General features: G+C 43.0%; 1 protein-coding gene across 2 annotated transcripts in view; it reads right to left on the reverse strand.

Annotated features, from left to right (window-relative positions):
* zdhhc17 (zinc finger DHHC-type palmitoyltransferase 17) overlaps positions 1 to 18847 on the reverse strand; it is a 135084-nt gene that overhangs the window by 30626 nt on the left and 85611 nt on the right. Inside the window, exons 6-11 of one of the 2 annotated variants that reach the window (XM_041216281.1) lie at positions 16010 to 16074; positions 14264 to 14426; positions 12885 to 13010; positions 11735 to 11877; positions 1476 to 1576; positions 881 to 1005 (exon numbers count right to left, since the gene is read on the reverse strand). In XM_041216281.1, the coding sequence (XP_041072215.1) occupies positions 881 to 1005; positions 1476 to 1576; positions 11735 to 11877; positions 12885 to 13010; positions 14264 to 14426; positions 16010 to 16074 (723 nt within the window). Of the gene's footprint in view, positions 1 to 880; positions 1006 to 1475; positions 1577 to 11734; positions 11878 to 12884; positions 13011 to 14263; positions 14427 to 16009; positions 16081 to 18847 lie in introns of both variants that reach the window. The other variant, XM_041216280.1, reaches the window with a different exon arrangement.

Below are 18847 nucleotides of genomic sequence, written 5' to 3' on the forward strand. Positions count from 1 at the left end.
AGGGACCTGCTTGCAATTCTATGTAATTTTAAGTAACGTCAAGTCTCAAGTTACTCATATACTATACTCAAAAGAGTTCATTTCTTTTAAATTTTGGCAGTGAGGAGTCGCTGATTCTCCACCATACCCACCACCTCCCTCCCACACACACTAGGCATATCACGGACTAACCTCCTTATACAAACTAAGCAGCTTCGTAGGTCAGCCAAGGATATTGTTGCCATGTCTGAACAATGGTAAACAAAAGATATTGAATAACACAGAGCAGAATGTTCCTGTATTAATACAAGGACTAGTTTACAGTCCAGTTAGGGAGGCAGCCAATCAATGAGATGAAGGTGCAAAGATCACTTTTTGTAATTAGACGAATTACGTAGTTTTTAAAAAAAAACATTGCCAGAACAGTGAGGAGTTGCTTAAATACTTGTAGTATTTCCAAAGTTAGCTTGGTGGCTTTTAAACATGAAGTAATTAAAATATTTGTTAAACAAAAACAGAATTGAATCAAACAAAAAAGGTTTCTGTTCATTTCCGGGACTTCAATTGCAACTACCTGCAAATGCAAAGGGAATGAACCAAATGAAATACTGATGTTACTATAACCCAACACTAAATATAAAGTTTCTTTTAATTGGAATCTGCTTTTAAATAAGGTTGAATTTAGCCCTTTGACAAGGTTAATTCATGCCCCCTTTTAACAGAATATGAATTACAGGAGCTGATATTTCATCGCTTCAACCACACACAAACTTTGACTGCACGATTAATGGGGAAAGTGGGGGGCACCTTTAGTGTGACTCAGTGTTGACCTAACAATCCTTGCATAGATCACAATGTAGGATTTACAGTTTAGGAACTGCAAAACACCATCTCCCTTTACCTTCTTCTTTTGTTCTTCTGTAGCTTTGATGACCCCTGGGTCTGATTTCCACGACTTTCCAAAATTGTAGAAGAGTCCTACACTATTGACAAGAAATGGGAGGTGAACTGACACAACAGGAAGATGTTTTTTGATGTTAAGGAATTAAAGAATGAGGGGCCAAAGTTTGGAGTTGTAAGTTATGCTTCCCTTCCATTACAACAAAGCTTCACAACAGCTAGTCCCATAATTCATGCTTCCCACATGCACAACACAGTTTTAGCCACTCACATCAAGCTTGTTGAAGTCAACATCCCACACAAACAGGCAAAAATGAATTCTCAGTCTTTTCTCTGCCAAGTTAGTTGGTTATGTAGAAAATGTAGACAGATACTAGGGCAGGGGACAATGACAAAATCACATCTTCAGCATTTACTTCCAAATGGTTATGAAGCTGGACAGAACATTAAACCCTACATAGATGGAAAAATAGCACCTCCCCAATTGCAACTTGAGCATTCACCACCCCCACAACATTCCCACCTCCCCTCCCCACATCCCATTAAGTGAAAAACTCTCAAGAACAAAGTGATCAAACCGAATTTTAAAAGGATATCAGTCCACAACCAGAAGAACCATGTAGCATACATCCAGAACTTTGTTGCCAGATAGATTCCCAGAGGCAGTGCACTGTGCATGGAGTGATCAAAGAAAGATCTGAAAGAAACAATAACATCAATACAACGCATGCTGCTTGTCTTCATCATTATCACCACCTCAAGAGTTTTACATATGTTGGCGATGGCATAAATAAGTTTGCTGTTTTTAAATCTGTGAGCACTTGTATTGCTCTCGCAATTTATGAAATCATAGAATTTTTAAAGCCCATTCAGCCCATTGTGTCTGTGCTGGCCCTCTGAAGGGGCAATTCACCCAATGGCACCCCCCGGCCTTTTCGCTGTAGCCTTAAAAAATTTTTCTTTTCAGATAATGATCTAATTCCCTTTTGAAGGCCACAGTTGACACTGCCTCCATCAAACTCTCGGGCAGTGCATTCCAGACCCTAACCACCAATAGGAACAGTTTCTCCCTTTCCACTCTGTCCAGACCCCTCATGATTTTGAATGCCTCTATCAAATCTCCTCTCAACCTTCTTTTTGTCAAAGAGAACAGTCCCAACTTCTCCAATCTTTCTATGTAACTGAAGTTCCTCATCTCTGGGACCATTCTTGTGAAACTTTTCTGCACTCTCTCTAATTTCTTCACGTCCTTCCTAAAGTGTGGTGCCCAGAACAGGATGCAATACTCCAGTTGAGGCTGAACCAGTATGTTATACAGGTTTATCATAACTTCCTTGCTTTTGTGCTCTATGCCTCTAATAATAGTGTAGGATGCTGTATGCTTTATTAACCACTCCCTCAACCTGTCCTGCCACCTTCAATGATTTCTGCACATATACACCCAGGTCCCTCTGCTCCTCCACCCGCTTTATTTTACATTGTCTCTCTGCGTTCTTCCTACCAAAATGAATCACTTCACACTTCTCTGTATTAAATTTCAACTGCCACTTGTCAGCCTATTCCTCCAACTTGTCTGCCTATTCCTCCAACTTGTCTCTGTCCTTTTGAAGTTCTGAACTATCCTTCTCATGATTCACAATACTTCCAAATTTCACATCATGCACAAATTTTGAAATTGTATCCTGTACACCAAGCTCTAGGTCATTAATATATATGAAGAATATATATTGGGGAGCTCTACAATAAACCTTCCTCCAGTCTGAGTGAAATAACTGTTCACCCTTTGTTTCCTGTCACTAAGCCAATTTCATATCCATGTTGCTACTGTCCCTTTTATTCCGTGAGCTCTAACTTTGCTCACAAGTCTGTTGTGTGGCACTGTATCAAACAACTTTTGGAAATCCATGTATATCATATCAACAGCATCGCCCTCATCAACCCTCTCTGTTACATCGTCAAAAATCCCAAGGCAAGTTAGTTAAACACGATTTGCCCTTAACAAATCCGTGCTGGCTTTCCTTAATTAAGTCACATTTACCCAAGTGACTATGAGTTTTGTCCCAAATTATACTTTCTGGAAGCTATCCCCCCGCACTGAGGTTAAACTGACTGGCCTGTAGCTGCTGGGCTTATCTTTACACCCTTTCTTGAACAAGGGTGTAACATTTGCAATTCTCCAGTTCTCCGGAACCACCTGAGTCTATGGAAGATTGAAAAACAACGGCCAGTGCCTTTGCATTTCCACTCTCACTTCCCTCAGTGCCCTTGTTCACACCGCATACGGTCCTGCTGCCTGATCAAATTTAAGTACTGATAGCCTATCCAATACCTCCTCATCATTTTAAACACAAAGTGTCTGAACTACCTCCTCTTTCACCATGACCTACCTTGCATCTTCTTCCTTCGTAAGGGCAGATGTAATTTATGCACAAATCCCCTTTCTGGTTCTAAACGGCCCCACTTCTCTTTTTACTCCTCTTTTATTATTTAAATACCTATGGAAAACTTTTGGATTCCCTTTTACGTTAGCTGCCAGTCTCTTCTTATACTCTCTTGTTGCTTCTCCAATTTTCTTTCTCAATTCCCCTCTGAGCCTTCTATATTCAGCCTGCATCTCAATCATACTATCCAACTGACATCCATTATAAGCACACTTTTTCTACTTCATCTTAATGTCTGTCTCTTTGGGCACCAAGGGAGCTCTGACTTGATTGTCTTACCTTTCCCCTTTGAGAGAATATACCATGATTGTACATGAACTATCTCTTCTTTAAAGGCAGCTCATTGTTCAGGTACAGTTTTGTCTGCTAATCTCTGATTTAAATTTATCTGGGTGAGATCCATTCTTACCCCACTTAATTTGACTTCCCCCACTTAATTAATTCTTAATATGGGTTGCTCCTTGTCCTTTTGAATTGCTAACCTAAACCTTATATATAATGATCAATGTTTCCTTGCTGACACTCGATCTACTTGGCCCACCCCATTCCCAAGGACCAGGTCAAGCAGTGCCTCCTTTCTTCCTTTCTTCTTGGGCTGGAAACATTCTGAAGAAAATTTTCCTGAATACACTCTAGGATTCTTAACCTTCTCTGCCCTTTATATTATGACTATCCCAGTCATAATGACTCAATGATTCAGGGGGAGATGATGGCAGACTAGTAATATCACTGGACTAATAATCCAGAGGCCCAGGCTAAAGCTCTGGGGATGTGGGTTCAAATCCTACCACGGTATCTGGTGGAATTTAAATTCAATTCATAGATCTGCAACTGAAAGCTAGTCTCAGTAACGGTGACCATGGAACTATCATTGATTGTTGTGAAAACCCATCTGGTTCATTATTGTTCTTTCGGGAAGGAAATCTGCCACCCTTGGTCTACAAGTGACTCCAGACCCACAGCAATGTGGTTAACTCTTAACTGCCCTCTGAAATGGCCGAGCAAGCCACTCAGTTCAGGGCAATTAGGGATTGGCAACAAATGCTGGCCTTGCCAGTGACACCCACATCCCGTGAAAGAATAAATTAAAAAAATAAATTATAATTCTTGTACTTCTCAATAATTTCCTTGCAAATTTGTTCCTTTACATCCTTTCCACTAGTTAGTGGCTTACACTGAACAAAGTAATTGCATTTTTTTTGTTCCTTAGCATGAGCCAAATAGATTCTGTTCTTGAACCCTCTGGGACACCCTCTCTCTCTAGTACTGCAATGCCCTTCTTAACCAATACCGCGATCCCTCCTCATTCCCTTCCTTTCCTATTTTTCCTGAACACCTTGCTCCCAGGAATATTTAATACCTAGTCCTGCCCTTCTTTGAGCCAGGTCTCTGTTATCATCACAGCATCATATTTCCACGTGGCTACCTGTAGCTGCAACTCATCCATCTTATTTAACCACACTCTGTGCATCATAGGCATGTGCGGTAACGTTAATTTAGAATTTATTATTTCCTCCCTTACCTTGAACCTGCTGAATAACTTGCCATTTCCTACTCTGGTGCTATTTATCCCCCCCCCACCCACCCCCGAAGTATTCTGTGCCCTTTGGTGTTCCTCTCTTGTATTACCTCCTGCTTCCCACATCCCTGCCAAGTGAGCTTATACTCTCCCCACCACACTAGCAAATCACCCTGCAAGGGGCTCGGCCCTGACTCTGTTTATGTACAACCTGTCTGGTCTATACAGGTCCCATCTTCCCCAGAACCGATCCCCAGTGTCCCAATAATCCAAAGCCCTGCTTCCTGCACCATCCCTCTAGCCATGCATTTATCTGCTCTATTCTCCTATTTCTATACTCACTTACATGTGGTACCAGGAGCAATCTGTAGTTCTGCTTGCTCATTTCCTACCAGGCTCCCTAAATTCTGGCTGGAGGACCTGCCTGTTTCTTCCTGAAATGTCTGGTGGTCACCCATTCCCTCTCTCCCTGCATACTTCTAAGCTACAGGGTGACCACATCCATAAATGTTCTATCCACGCAGCTCTCAACCTCACGGATGTGCCACAGTGACGCCAGCCGCTGCTCAAACTCCAAACTTCCTCTATTAGGTAATAAAACTTACCACTTAAAAAAGGCTCGCCAGTTACTAAATTCTCTTCTTCTGTTGTCACTTCAATAAAGGGAGGTTAATTGAAACGCTTTACTTAATCTTCATCATCGGAGGCTTTCAAGACCAGCAGCAGGATAGAGCAGGGCTGTGTCCTTGTGCCAACTCTCTTTGGCATATCTTTCTCCGTGCTCTATTGTACGCTTTTGGCTACTCAAATGAGGGTGTCTACTTGCATGCCAGAGCTGATGGCAAGCTGCTCAAATTGGCAAGACTGCGCATAAAGAGCAAAGTACATACGGCCCTAGTCCATGAGTTGCTGTTTGCTGATGACACTGTGCTGGCATCCCATACTGAAGCTGACTTGCAACAGCTTGTAGATTGGCTCTCCCAGGCTGGCAATAAGTCTGAACTGACAATCAGCATCAGGAAGAGCAAAGTAATGGGCCAGGACGTGGATACGCCACTTTCCACCAACACTGACAACTCCACTCTGGAGGTTGTCGAAAGTTTCATATACCTTCGATCAACAATTCGATCAACCTGTCCCTTGATTCTGAAATCAGCACCAGGATTTCCAAGGTAGCAGCTGCCATATCAAAGTTGAGAAGTCGAGTGTGAACCAACAGCAGTTGAGGTGAAAGCGACTGCCCTTGACATCAAAGAAACATCTGACCGACTGTGGCATCAGGCAGTCATACCTAGCACAAAGGAAGATAGTTGTGGTTGTCGGAGGTCAGTCATCTCAGGTCCAGGACATCACTGCAGGAGTTCCTCAGGGTAGTGTCCTCGGCCCAACCATCTTCAGTTGCTTCATCAATGATCTTCCACCCATCATAAGGTCAGAAGTGGAGATGTTTGCTGATGATTGTACAATGTTCAGCACCATTCACGACTCCTCAGATACTGAAGCAGTCCATGTCCAAATGCAGCAAGACCTCGACAATATCCAGGCTTGGACTGACAAGCGGCAAGTAACATTTACGCCACACAAGGGTCAGGCAATGACCACCTCCAACAAAAGAGAATCTAACCACTCCTTCACATTCAATGGCTTTACCATCGCTGATACCCCCACTATCAACATCCTGGGGGTTACCAGAAACTGAACTGGACTAGCCAGATAAATACTGTGGCTACAAGAGCAGGTCAGAGGCTAGGAATCCAGAGACAGGTAACTCCTCTGCTGATTTTCCAAAGCCTGTCCACCTTATACAAGGTCAGGAGTGTGATGGAATACTCTCCACTTGTCTGGATGAGTGCAGCTCCAACAACACTCAAGAAGCTCAACACCATCCAGAGCAAAACAAAAACAGAATTACCTGGAAAAACTCAGCAGGTCTGGCAGCATCGGCGGAGAACAAAAGAGTTGACGTTTCGAGTCCTCATGACCCTTCGACAGAACTTGAGTGAGTCCAAGGAAGAGTTGAAATATAAGCTGGTTTAAGGTGTGTGGGGGGGAGAGAGAGAGAGAGAAGTGGAGGGGGTTGGTGTGGTTGTAGGGACAAACAAGCAGTGATAGAAGCAGATCATCAAAAGATGTCACAAACAACAGAACAAAAGAACACATAGGTGTTAAAGTTGGTGATATTATCTAAACGAATGTGCTAATTAAGATGGATGGTAGGGCACTCAAGGTATAGCTCTAGTGGGGGTGGGGGGAGCATAAAAGATTTAAAAATATTTTAAAATAATGGAAATAGGTGGGAAAATTATTTTTAAATATTTTTAAATCTTTTATGCTCCCCCCACCCCCACTAGAGCTATACCTTTAGTGCCCTACCATCCATTCTTAATTAGCACATTCGTTTAGATAATATCACCAACTTTAACACCTATGTGTTCTTTTGTTTGTGACATCTTTTGATGATGTGCTTCTATCACTGCTTGTTTGTCCCTACAACCACACCAACCCCCTCCACTTCTCTCTCTCTCTCTCTCTCTCTCTCTCCCCCACCACCCGCCCCTACACACCTTAAACCAGCTTATATTTCAACTCTTTCTTGGACTCACTCAAGTTCTGTCGAAGGGTCATGAGGACTCGAAACGTCAATTCTTTTCTTCTCCGCTGATGCTGCCAGACCTGCTGAGTTTTTCCAGGTAATTCTGTTTTGTTTTGGATTTCCAGCATCCGCAGTTTTTTGTTTTTACCACTACCATCTAGAAGGACAAGGGCAGCAGATAGATGGGAACACCAGCACCTGGAAGTTCCCCTCCAAGCCACTCACCATCCTGACTTGGAAATATATCACCGTTCCTTCACTGGCACTGGGGCAAAATCCTGGAATTCCCTCCCAAACAGCACTGTGGGTGTACCTACACCACATGGACTGCAGCAGTTCAAGAAGGCAGCTCACCACCGCCTTCTCAAGGGAAATTAGGGATGGGCAATAAATGCTGGCCCAGCCAGTGACACCCACATACCCTGAATGAATTTTTAAAAAACAACCAAAAAGATGAAGCTCCGTGTGTGTCAGGCTTGTGTTCTCAGCACTCTTGTTTACAGTAGCAAAGCATGGACAACTTATGCAAGCCAAAAAAAGCAGCTGAACAGCTTTCACCTCCACGGCCTCAGACAAACATTGGGCATGTCCTGGCAATACAGAGTGCCGCCATAGAAGCTCACCAGCATTCAGGGATCCCCAGCATGTTTTCCCTCGAGTCAGCAGCGACTCCAGTGACTGGGTCCATGTGAGCTGAATGGATGAGAGTTGCATCTCCAAAGACACGTTCTATGGTGAGCTTGCTATCGGCATGAGACCAACAGGTCACCTACGTCTGCGATACATGGACGTCTGCAAGCGAGACCCCAAGTTGACTGGGATCAATGCATGGGAAGTCCTTGCTACTGACCAGAGTGCTTGAAGACAAGCAGTCAGGAAGGGCATGGCAAAAGCAGAGACCAGATGGTGGAAAAGAGAGCCCACAAGAAGAAAAAATATCAGTTGACCTTGGGCCAATGCTATTCATCTGTGGTAGCTGCAGAAGGGACTGCCACTCACAAATCAGCTTGTATAGCCACAATAGACGATGTTCAATACAGAAATGACATGCATTCTGGGCACAGTCCATCATCTCCCTATGCCTAATCAGTATGACTAACTGAAATGCTTTACTTCATCCTTATTATCAAAAAAAAACCTGAAGTGTTTAATTTCCCAGCTCCTTAGTCTAACTTTGGAGAAAAGGAAACAAAGCTACAATACTCACCCGTCAATCAATTCATGACCTCCCTGTGATGTCACAGGTTGATTATTTTTTTCCTCTCTTGCTTCAGTGATCCCGCTCTGCTTCATAATGAATGGCTAGCTAAGCACCAATGAGTGGTTAACCAACAGGAAACAGGGAGTAGACATAAATGGGTCATTTTCAGAAAGATGTGACGAGTGGAGTGTCACAGGGATCAATGCTGGAACCTCAACTATTTACAATTTATACCAATGACTTGGATGAAGGGACTGAATCCTTTGGTTGCTAAATTTGCTGATGACACAAAGAGAGAAAGGAAAATAAGTTGTGAAGAGGGCATAATGAGTTTAGAAAGGTATATAGACAGGTTAAGTTTAGAAAGGTATATAGACAGGTTAAGTTTAAAAAGGTATATAGACAGGTTAAGTTTAGAAAGGTATATAGACAGGTTAAGTTTAGAAAGGTATATAGACAGGTTAAGTTTAGAAAGGTATATAGACAGGTTAAGTTTAGAAAGGTATATAGACAGGTTAAGTGAGTGGGCAAAAATTTGGCAGATGGAGTATAATGTGGGAAAATGTTAACTTGTGCACTTTGGCAGGAAGAATAGAAAAACAGCATTTTAGTTAAATGAAAGAAGATTTAGAACTCTGAAGTACAGAGGGATCTGGGTGTCCTGGTACATGAATCACAAAGTTAACATGCAGGTACAACAAGTGATTAGGAAGGCAAATGGGATGTTGTTGTTTATTGCAAGGGGGATGAAATATAAAAGTAGGGCTGTTTTGCTACAGTAGTACAAAGTATTGGTGAGATCATATCTAGAGTTCTGTGTACAGTTTTGGTCTCCTTATCTAAGAAAGGATATAAATGCATTAGAAGCAGTTCACAGGAGCTTCACTTGACTGATACCTGGGATGGGGGGGAGTGGGGGGGGGGGGGGGAGGAGGAGGTGGGGGGGTGGAGGGGGAGGTGGGGGGTGGGGGGGGGAGATGGGGGGTGGGGGGGGGAAGTGGGGGGGGGTGGGGGGGGGAGGTGGGGAAGTGGCGGGGTGAGGGGGTGGGGGGGAGATGGGGGGTGGGTGGGGGGGTGGGGAGGGGTGGGGGGGGAGATGGGGTGTGGGGGGGGGGGAGATGGGGGGTGGGGGGGGTGGGGGGGGGAAGTGGGGGGGGTGGGGGGGGGGGGAGGTGGGGAAGTGGCGGGGTGAGGGGGTGGGGGGGAGATGGGGGGTGGGTGGGGGGGGTGGGGAGGGGTGGGGGGGGAGATGGGGTGTGGGGGGGGGAGATGGGGGGTGGGGGGGGTGGAGGGGGGGGAGATGGGGGATGGGGGGGGTGGGGGGGGGAAGTGGGGGGGGTGGGGGGGGGGGAGGTGGGGAAGTGGCGGGGGGAGGGGGTGGGGGGGAGATGGGGTGTGGGGGGTGGGGAGGTGATGGGTTATCTTACCAGGAAAGGTTGGACAGGCTGGGCCTGTATCCATTGGAATTTAGAAGAATGAGAGGTGATCTTATTGAAACATTTAAGATCCTGAGGGGACTTGACAGGGTGGATGCTGAAATAATGCTTCCCCTTGTGGGAGAGAATAGGGCTAGGGGACACAGTTTTAAAAAAAAAAGGGGTCTCCCAATTAAGACGGAGATGAGGAGAAAAAATTTCTCTCAGAGAATTGTGAGTGTTTGAAACTCGTGGGAGGCAGGGTCATTGAATATTTCTAAGCAGTGGTAGGTAGATTCTTGACTAACAAGGGACTCAAAGATTACCTGGGGTAGGGAAAGTGGAGTTGAGACCACAATCAGCTCAGCCATAATCTTATTGAGTGGCAGAGTGGGTTCGAGGGGCCAAATGGCCTACTCCTGCTCCTAATTTGTATGCTTGTATGTATGATCCTGATCTGCTTCACAGTGATCCCGGCCTGCTTCACATTCTTCTTGGCCTGCTTCACAGTGATCCTTGTCAATATGGCAATCACCTTGTTAAAACCAACTGCTAGTTAAACAGGTGATGGGCATTAATTATCCCATCTAAATATAATAAAAAGGTACAGCTGAAACACTTTGTGTGGAAGCTACTTGGAAGTTAGTAGCACTGAGGAGTTGTCTTGAAGATAAAGCAGCTTTAACCAAGAGACCAGCCTGGATTAATTCTTCCAGCACAACCTCTTATTGTGATTAACAATCCTGACCTGCTTCACACTCCTCTCGGTCTGCTTCACACTCCTCCCGGTCTGCTTCACACTCCTCCCGGTCTGCTTCACACTCCTCCCGGTCTGCTTCACACTCCTCCCGGTCTGCTTCACACTCCTCCCGGTCTGCTTCACACTCCTCCCGGTCTGCTTCACACTCCTCCCGGTCTGCTTCACACTCCTCCCGGTCTGCTTCACACTCCTCCTGGTCTGCTTCACACTCCTCCCGGTCTGCTTCACAGTGATCCCAGTCTGCTTCAACCATTTGAAACCCACCCACTCTCTCAGAATTAAAATTGGACTCAAGGGGTCTGAGGGGTGATCTTACAGAGGTAGCCAAGATAATTAAGGGAATGGCAAAAATAAATGCTGAATATTTTAAGTTAAATTGTAAAAATAGGACAAGGATTCAAAGCTGAAAAGCCTGAGTTTCTGTAGTGTTTTCTCAGACTTCTGAAACTGGGAATTAGACTTGTGGTTCATCTCTCGACTGCCTCCAGCAGAGAAATATCTCCTGCTTTCTCAGTGACCAAGGTGAACCTTGATGATGCAGTCTGATCCTTAGATATATTCTAGTTTAGCTACGTAATTAACAGCAGATTATCACTATTTACACCAAGTATCTGAGTAGTGCCTTTTTTAATACTGTGTTTAAAATGACACAACTTTTGGGAAATGGGCATTCACTGATAACCCAGTGGATACATACACCAAATGACAAATGCTGAGCTCAAAATATAATTTGTCTCTTCCTGAGAAATTCTACACACATGATGCATTGTACATATTACATCTGGTATTTAGAAAGGGCTGCAATCAAATCAAGGAGTATAAATAACATCATACGGAGCTCAAGAATAGCAATATTGGTTAGCGAGAAATGCAGAGGGTTTGGGGTGAACGGAAAAGAAAGCCAACAGTTGCCAAGTTTCACTTACTTAGAAAGGAATTGCACCATTGCCCAGACTCCACCATACATCAGTCCCTTTATTAGCCAGGAGTCAATGTCAAGGTCAGCGATGAATCCCATCAACCAGATCACCAAAAATGGAGTTCCCAGCATCACCTTCTGACGAAATTCCTGTTACAAAAAATGCAGCAAAACCTAATTATAAAACAGTTCAAACATTAAAAAAAACTTTCCAAGACAAATTTAGTAAAGCCAAAAATGGTTTATCCTCAGTACAGTAATGAACACAGGAGTGACTGAACAGGTGAAAGCTTCCAACACATCCCCTGCAAAAAGGAGTTCATGTTACCAAGACCACAGTGAGTTCCAAGAACGCTGAAATTAAACAAAGGAACTGCACCTTCCTTTCAACTCCAGTATGCACGAATGAAAATATTAGTCTGACCTGCAATTTGTCCTGTTTACAATTTTGCAGTTTCCTTTGTAAAGGACACTAAGCTGATGGCTAATTGTTACTGCATGGTGTAAATAAAACTTGCGTACATTTCTAGATCACACTTTCTTTTAAACTTTCAAAGTTCACCTAAATAAATACTAAAATGCCCCAAAAATATGATTTCTGGAATGTTTGGGTGCTTATTAGCCAGTTCCATAAGCAAGAAAATTAATCCAAAGCAAAATAAATGGAACTTTAATGTTTTGCATGATTGACATAATTTTTAAAAAATTTTCCAGATCAGAAGGTTCTAGACTTGGCCCCCTTTCCAGGCAGAGTTAGCTGATCTCACCCTGAACAAAAGTGAGGCATCCCTATAATGGCTTTCAACAGACCATTGATTAGGGAGCAAGAGGAGAGAGACTTGAAGACCAAAACAGCAGAATAAACCATTTGTGCACTCCACCGTCAAGATCTTGACATGAGCAGTGTAATCCACGTTAAACTGTACATCACCTGAGAACGTCATAAACTTGTTCTGACTTAATCTCATTAAAATAGTTTCACAACTGAACCTTTTGTCAGTCCATTCCCATGACAATTAGGGGTTCAGAATGCCCAAAAAAACCAACTATATTTCAAAAAGTATTTAATTGGCTGTTAAGTGCTTTGGGATATCCTGAGGTCATGAAAGGTGTTAGAAATGTCCAAGTTCTTTCTCTCTTCTTATCATCTCGCTCACCTTGTCTGCCTTCAACCTTTTTAGGAAAGAAGGACTGTCAAAGCCTTTTGCTTGCCTTGCTTCTTGTAAATGGTTAATCATCCAAACGTTTTTCCTCTGTTTAGCAAGATCTAATGGTGTTTCACCCTGTGAAAACAGAAGAAGTTTGCAGAAGCAAATACTGGAGTTTCCCATCACTTGCTTGTGAATTTAATATAAAAACAAAATGCTGGAAAAACTCAGCAGGTCTGGCAGCGTCCGTGGAGAGAGAAACAGAGTTGAATATGACTCTTCTTCGGAACTTGTAAATGTAATGCCTTTCTAGTTTCTACAAAACTGAATGTGAGATCAAAAGAAATAGGAGCTGGAGTGGGCTATTCGACCCCTCCAGCCCCCTCTGCCATTCAGTAAGATTATAGCTGATCCGATTGTGGCCTTAACTGCACTTTCCTGCCTGCTGCCCAAAACCTTCGACTCCGTTATTGATCAAAAAATCTGTCTAACCCAGCCTCGAAAATATTCTCCCCTGCTCTCCAGGGATGAGAATTCCAAACACTAACAACCTTCTGAGAGAAGAATTTCCTCCTCATCTTCATCTTAAATGGGAGACCCCTTATTTTGAAACTGTGTCCCCTAGTTCTGGATTCCACCATGAGGGAAAACACCCTCTCAGCATCTGCCCTGTCAGGCCCACTCAGAATTGGTCTCACCAATGTCTCATGAAGTTGTAACAAGGCTTCCCTACTTTTATACTCCAAGAAAGGCCAAACAGTTGAATGATGTTTAATGTATCACAATGGTATACAATCCTCTTTAAGTAGTGGATTGCAAATATTTTAACACAAAAGAAATTCAGTCACCAGTAGCTCTCCAGTTCAGGATTCTGATACCAATAAGTCTGCAAAAAGCAAAATTCTTCCCTCTTTTATTACTCCTTAATCATCATTCATAAAGGATGCAAGATGTTAGCCCAAAGTTTCATCTGCCTCCTCAAAAGATCCCACAGCCACTACTATTCTCAGTGTCCTGCGCCCAATATTGATCCCTCAACTGACATCACTAAAACAGATCTGGTCATTTATTTCATTCCTGTTTGTGGGGTCTTACTGGGTATAGATTTGCTGCTGCATTTCCTATATTCTATATATTATAACAGCGACTACCCTTCAATGTTATTTCATTGGCTGTGAAGCACTTTGGAATATCCTGAGGTAATGAAATTTGTGATAAATAAAAGTCTTTCTCAACGGACACTGCAGGTACTGAAAAGACACCTTCCAGTGAAATTGAAAACGAATGCACTTTCCAACTTTGTTGAATTATATTCGGGAGAAATCCCTAAATTCTATTGTAAACTGTTCTCATACTTCATATGGATAATTCAAAAAAAAAACTCATACCTTGATATTTTGAGCATCTGCATTAGCCCCAGACTCTAAGAGCAAACTGATCACAGTGGCATTTCCTGCCAGCACTGCCCAGTGTAACGCTGTGTTCTTGTGGTACTTGTCCCCAAGATTTACTGACACATTAAACGTGAGCAACAGTCTTGTGGGATCCACACTGAAACACAGAAAACAATGATAATGTTGCTGATTCAAATAGGCTGGATATTAGCTCCAGCAAAATAAAATGAGGCAAATCAGTCTTCAAAAGTGGATAGCCATAATTTTCAGTCAGGTTTAAAAACAATCCCAAACTTGTGTTTACCAAATATGAAAAGCCTTAAAACTTACTGATGGTGCAAAACATTTCAAAATAAAGGACAGCTGGATATTACAGAGAATACCTCTCCATTTTAATGGGAAATGAATAATGAGAAAGAAAGCCTAAAAGGTGGGTTTATTTCCTCCCTAGTAATCCAGGAAGGGATGGGGAAGGAGACTAGAATTTGCAACACAAAGGAATTCTCAGAGCTGGGTGTTCGCTGGCAAGGCCAGCATTTATTACTCATTCTTACTTGCCCCAGGAACAGGAGCAGGCCATTGAGCTTGTTCTGACAAGCAAGTAAATAGGGAAAACTAGATAAATGCATAAGGGAGAAGAGAATACAAGTATACGCCGATAGGGTGAGGTGAAATAAGGTAGGAAGCATTTATTTGTGTGCTGTAAATTATATGATAATTGTGTGTCGTTATGTGTAACTAATCTCCTCAGCACAAACTGAGGTGCTAATCTGAAACATTTTAAGGATATGGCTGCACAGGATGCAGTAGCACTGCTGTATTGATAGCAGGTTTCATGTTATCGCAGCACTAAAATGTTAAGTCTACTTTGTAAAGACATGGCATAAATGTTTAAAATGATACAGCTTCAATGTAATATTACTTTTTTTTGGTTGGGTGGCGGGGGGAAATGTAGAGAAAAGAAAAACGCACATCATCCGAGATGGAGACAAAAATAGGGTAACAGTTAAAATGAAATTGAATAGTGGCTCTGATGGTTTAAACACTGCATATCTGAACCACTCAGACCAGGATCAGGTTTAACCTCTAGTCTACCATGAGTTAGCTGCTCCCAGTCATGGTGATCGGTTGAGGGGATACAACCAGGGCCGCGAAAGCCTGGCCAAAGAGGGGGAAAATCAGGCAGTTACCATGCACCATTCTTACACAGTCATCCCTGCTAGAAATATGCAAACCCAGACATTGTGCAAGGGCAAAGCCAGGCTTGATTTCACTCCTTATAACCTAATGACTCATCAGCACTTGCAGTCTAAATTCACAAATAAAAAACAATGAATGTACAGAGTACCAGAGTGCACTCAGCTAGTGCCGAATTCACACAGCAAAGTACAGAACCAGTGCCCTTTGAAGGGGCAGCAGCTGGTCAGAACGTTAGCGGAAGAACACATTTTCCCCCTTCAAATTTAAACTTCATAGAATTACCCAGCACAGGAGGCCATTCAGCCCAATCCTATGTCAGCTCTTTGAAATGGCTGCCTGACCATAACCTCTCCCCCTTAGCTTGCTTACAATTTTTTTCCTTTTCAAGTGCATATTTTATTCCCCTTTGAAAGTTATTCAATCTGCTTCCACCATCTTTTCAGGCAGTGCATTCCAGATTATAACAACATTTAAAGGAATACCTTAATAGCCATTTAGTTAGTTAACAGCCGGACATTTGAGTGTTGAAACTGCTCTAACCTGTGCGTTCTATAAGCTGCCCACATCAATGGTGTCATTCCATTCTGGTCCATCATATCTACGTCCTGAAACAAATGGTCAAAAAAAAATTTGAAAAGCATAAATCCAAGAACATTTATTAGCTTTTTGTTGATGTTAATTTCTCACTCATTTTAGCAACTGCAATTGACATTGATTTAAATCTGGCTTCCCCAAAGTAGGGGGAAGGTGAGAAGAGAATCTCAGTTTAAACTAGTCCTCACAAGTAATTTGATTTCCCTTCGTCCCATTTCATGCATGAAATCTATGTCAACCAAGGAGAAAAATTGGCAGCAGCCACAGAAACAGACAGCAGCTTTTCACAGTACAATCAAACCAAGGACTGATGCAAGCATAACTTAATTGAATCATAGAATTGTTACAGCACAGGAGGCCATCTGTGCCAGCTCTCCATTCGAGCAATTCACCTCGTTCCAGTCTTCCACTTTTCCCAGTAACCCTGCATATTCTTCCTTTTCAGGGAACAAGCCAATTCCTTTTTGAATGCCTCGATAGACACTGCCTCCATCACACTCTCAGGCAGCGCATTCGAGATCCTAACCACTTATGCCCTGAAAACATTCTTCCTCCATTACCATAGTTTCTTTTGCCAATTAACTTAAATCTAAGCCCTCTTGTTCTCAATTCACAGAATCACACAGTGCAGAAGAGGCACTGACACGTGAGAAACACCTGACCTACCTACCTAATCCATTTACCAGCACTTGGCCCATAGCCTTGAATGTTATGATGTGCCAAGTGCTCATCCAGGTACTTTTTAAAGGGTGTGAGGCAACCCACCTCCACCACCCTCCCAGGCAGCGCCTTCCAGACCATCACCACCCTCTGGGTAAAAAAGATTTTCCTCACATCCCCCCTAAACCTCCTGCCCCTCACCTTGAACTTGTGTCCCCTCATGACTGACCCTTCAACTAAGCTGCTCCCTATTCACCCTGTCCATGCCCCTCATAATCTTGTACACCTCGATAAGGTCGCCCCTCAGTCTTCTCTGCTCCAACGAAAACAACCCAAGTCTATCCAACCTCTCTTCATAACTTAAATGTTTCATCCCAGGCAACATCCCGGTGAATCTAAAACAGAATTACCTGGAAAAACTCAGCAGGTCTGGCAGCATCGGCGGAGAAGAAAAGAGTTGACGTTTCGAGTCCTCACGACCCTTCAACACAACAGTTCTGTCAAAGGGTCATGAGGACTCGAAACGTCAACTCTTTTCTTCTCCGCTGATGCTGCCAGACCGGCTGAGTTTTTCCAGGTAATTCTGTTTTTGTTTTGGATTTCCAGCATCCGCAGTTTTTTGTTTTTATCTCTATTATTTTAGTCATCTATGTTGTTTATATAAATGATGAATAATAGGGGACCCAGCACAGATCCCTGTGGTACGCCACTGGACACTGGCTTCCAGTTACTAAAGCATCCTTCTGTCATCACCTTCTATTTCCTACAACTAAGCCAATTTTGAATCCACCTTATCAAATTACCCTGTATCCCATGTGCATTTGCCTTCATTATAAGTCTCCCATGTGGGGCCTTGTCAAAGGCTTTACTGAAATCCATATAAACTACATCAACAGCACTCCCCTCATCTACACACCTGGTCACCTCATCAAAAAATTCAATCAAGTTTGTTAGGTATGACCTCCCTCTAACAAAGCCATGCTGACAATCCCTGATCAAACCTTGCCTCTCCAAGTGGAAATAGATTCTCTCCTTCAGAATTTTCTCCAATAGTTTCCTTACCACTGACATGAGACTCACTGGCCTGTAATTCTTCAGTTTTTCCCTATCTACTCTGTCAAATCTCTTCGCAATGTTCTCTTTTCCAAGATAAACAATCTCAACTTTCCAATCCATCCAGGTAACTGCAGTTCCTCATCCCTGCAACCATTCTAGTAAATCTTTTCCACACTCTCTCTAATGCCTTTACATCCTTCCTAAAGTGTGGTGCCCAGAACTGGACACAATATACCAGTTGAGGCAAACCAGTGTTCTATGAAAGGAACTTCCTTGCTTTTGTCCTTTATTCCCCTATTAAAAAAGCCTTTTAAAGCCTATTAACACGGAAGGATATCCTTGTCATGGAGGGAGTGCAGTGGAGGTTCACAAGACTAATCACTGGGATGGCAGGATTCTCTTATGATGAGAGACTGATTAAACAGTATTCTCTGGAGTTTCGAAGGATGAGAGGTGATCTCATTGTAACTTACAAAATTCTTACAGTGCGTGACAGGGTAGATGTGGATAGGATGTTTCTCCTGGCTGTTGAGTCACCAGGGGACACAATCTCAGAATAAGGCGCAGGCCATTTTAGGACTGAGATGAGGAGGAATTTCTTCACTCAGTGGGAGGGTGACTCTTTGGAACTCTCTACACTAGAATGCCCTCTGGAAGCTCGATCATTGAGCATGTTCAAGACAGAAATTGATAGATTTCTGGATATTAATGACATCAAGGAAATGGGATAGCACAGGAAAGTGGTGTTGGAATAGATGATCGCCGAATGGCCTACTCCTATGTTCCTAGGATGTTTTATGCTTTATTACCCCCTTTCTCAACTTCCTCTGCTACTTTCAATGAATTATGCACATATAGATCCAGATTCTTCTGCTCCTGCACCCCCTTTAAAATTGCACCCTTTATTTTATATGTTTCTCCTACCAGAGAATCTCTTCACATTTCTAATTTATCTGTTCTTCAATTTTATCCCTCTTGAAATGAACCCCAATGCTTTGACTGTTTTTATTATGGCCCTATTAACCTGCATCACTATTTTGAATATAAGATAAAAACAGAAAATGCTGG

The sequence above is a fragment of the Carcharodon carcharias genome, chromosome 21, assembly GCF_017639515.1.
Source record: "Carcharodon carcharias isolate sCarCar2 chromosome 21, sCarCar2.pri, whole genome shotgun sequence".
Taxonomy (NCBI): domain Eukaryota; kingdom Metazoa; phylum Chordata; class Chondrichthyes; order Lamniformes; family Lamnidae; genus Carcharodon; species Carcharodon carcharias.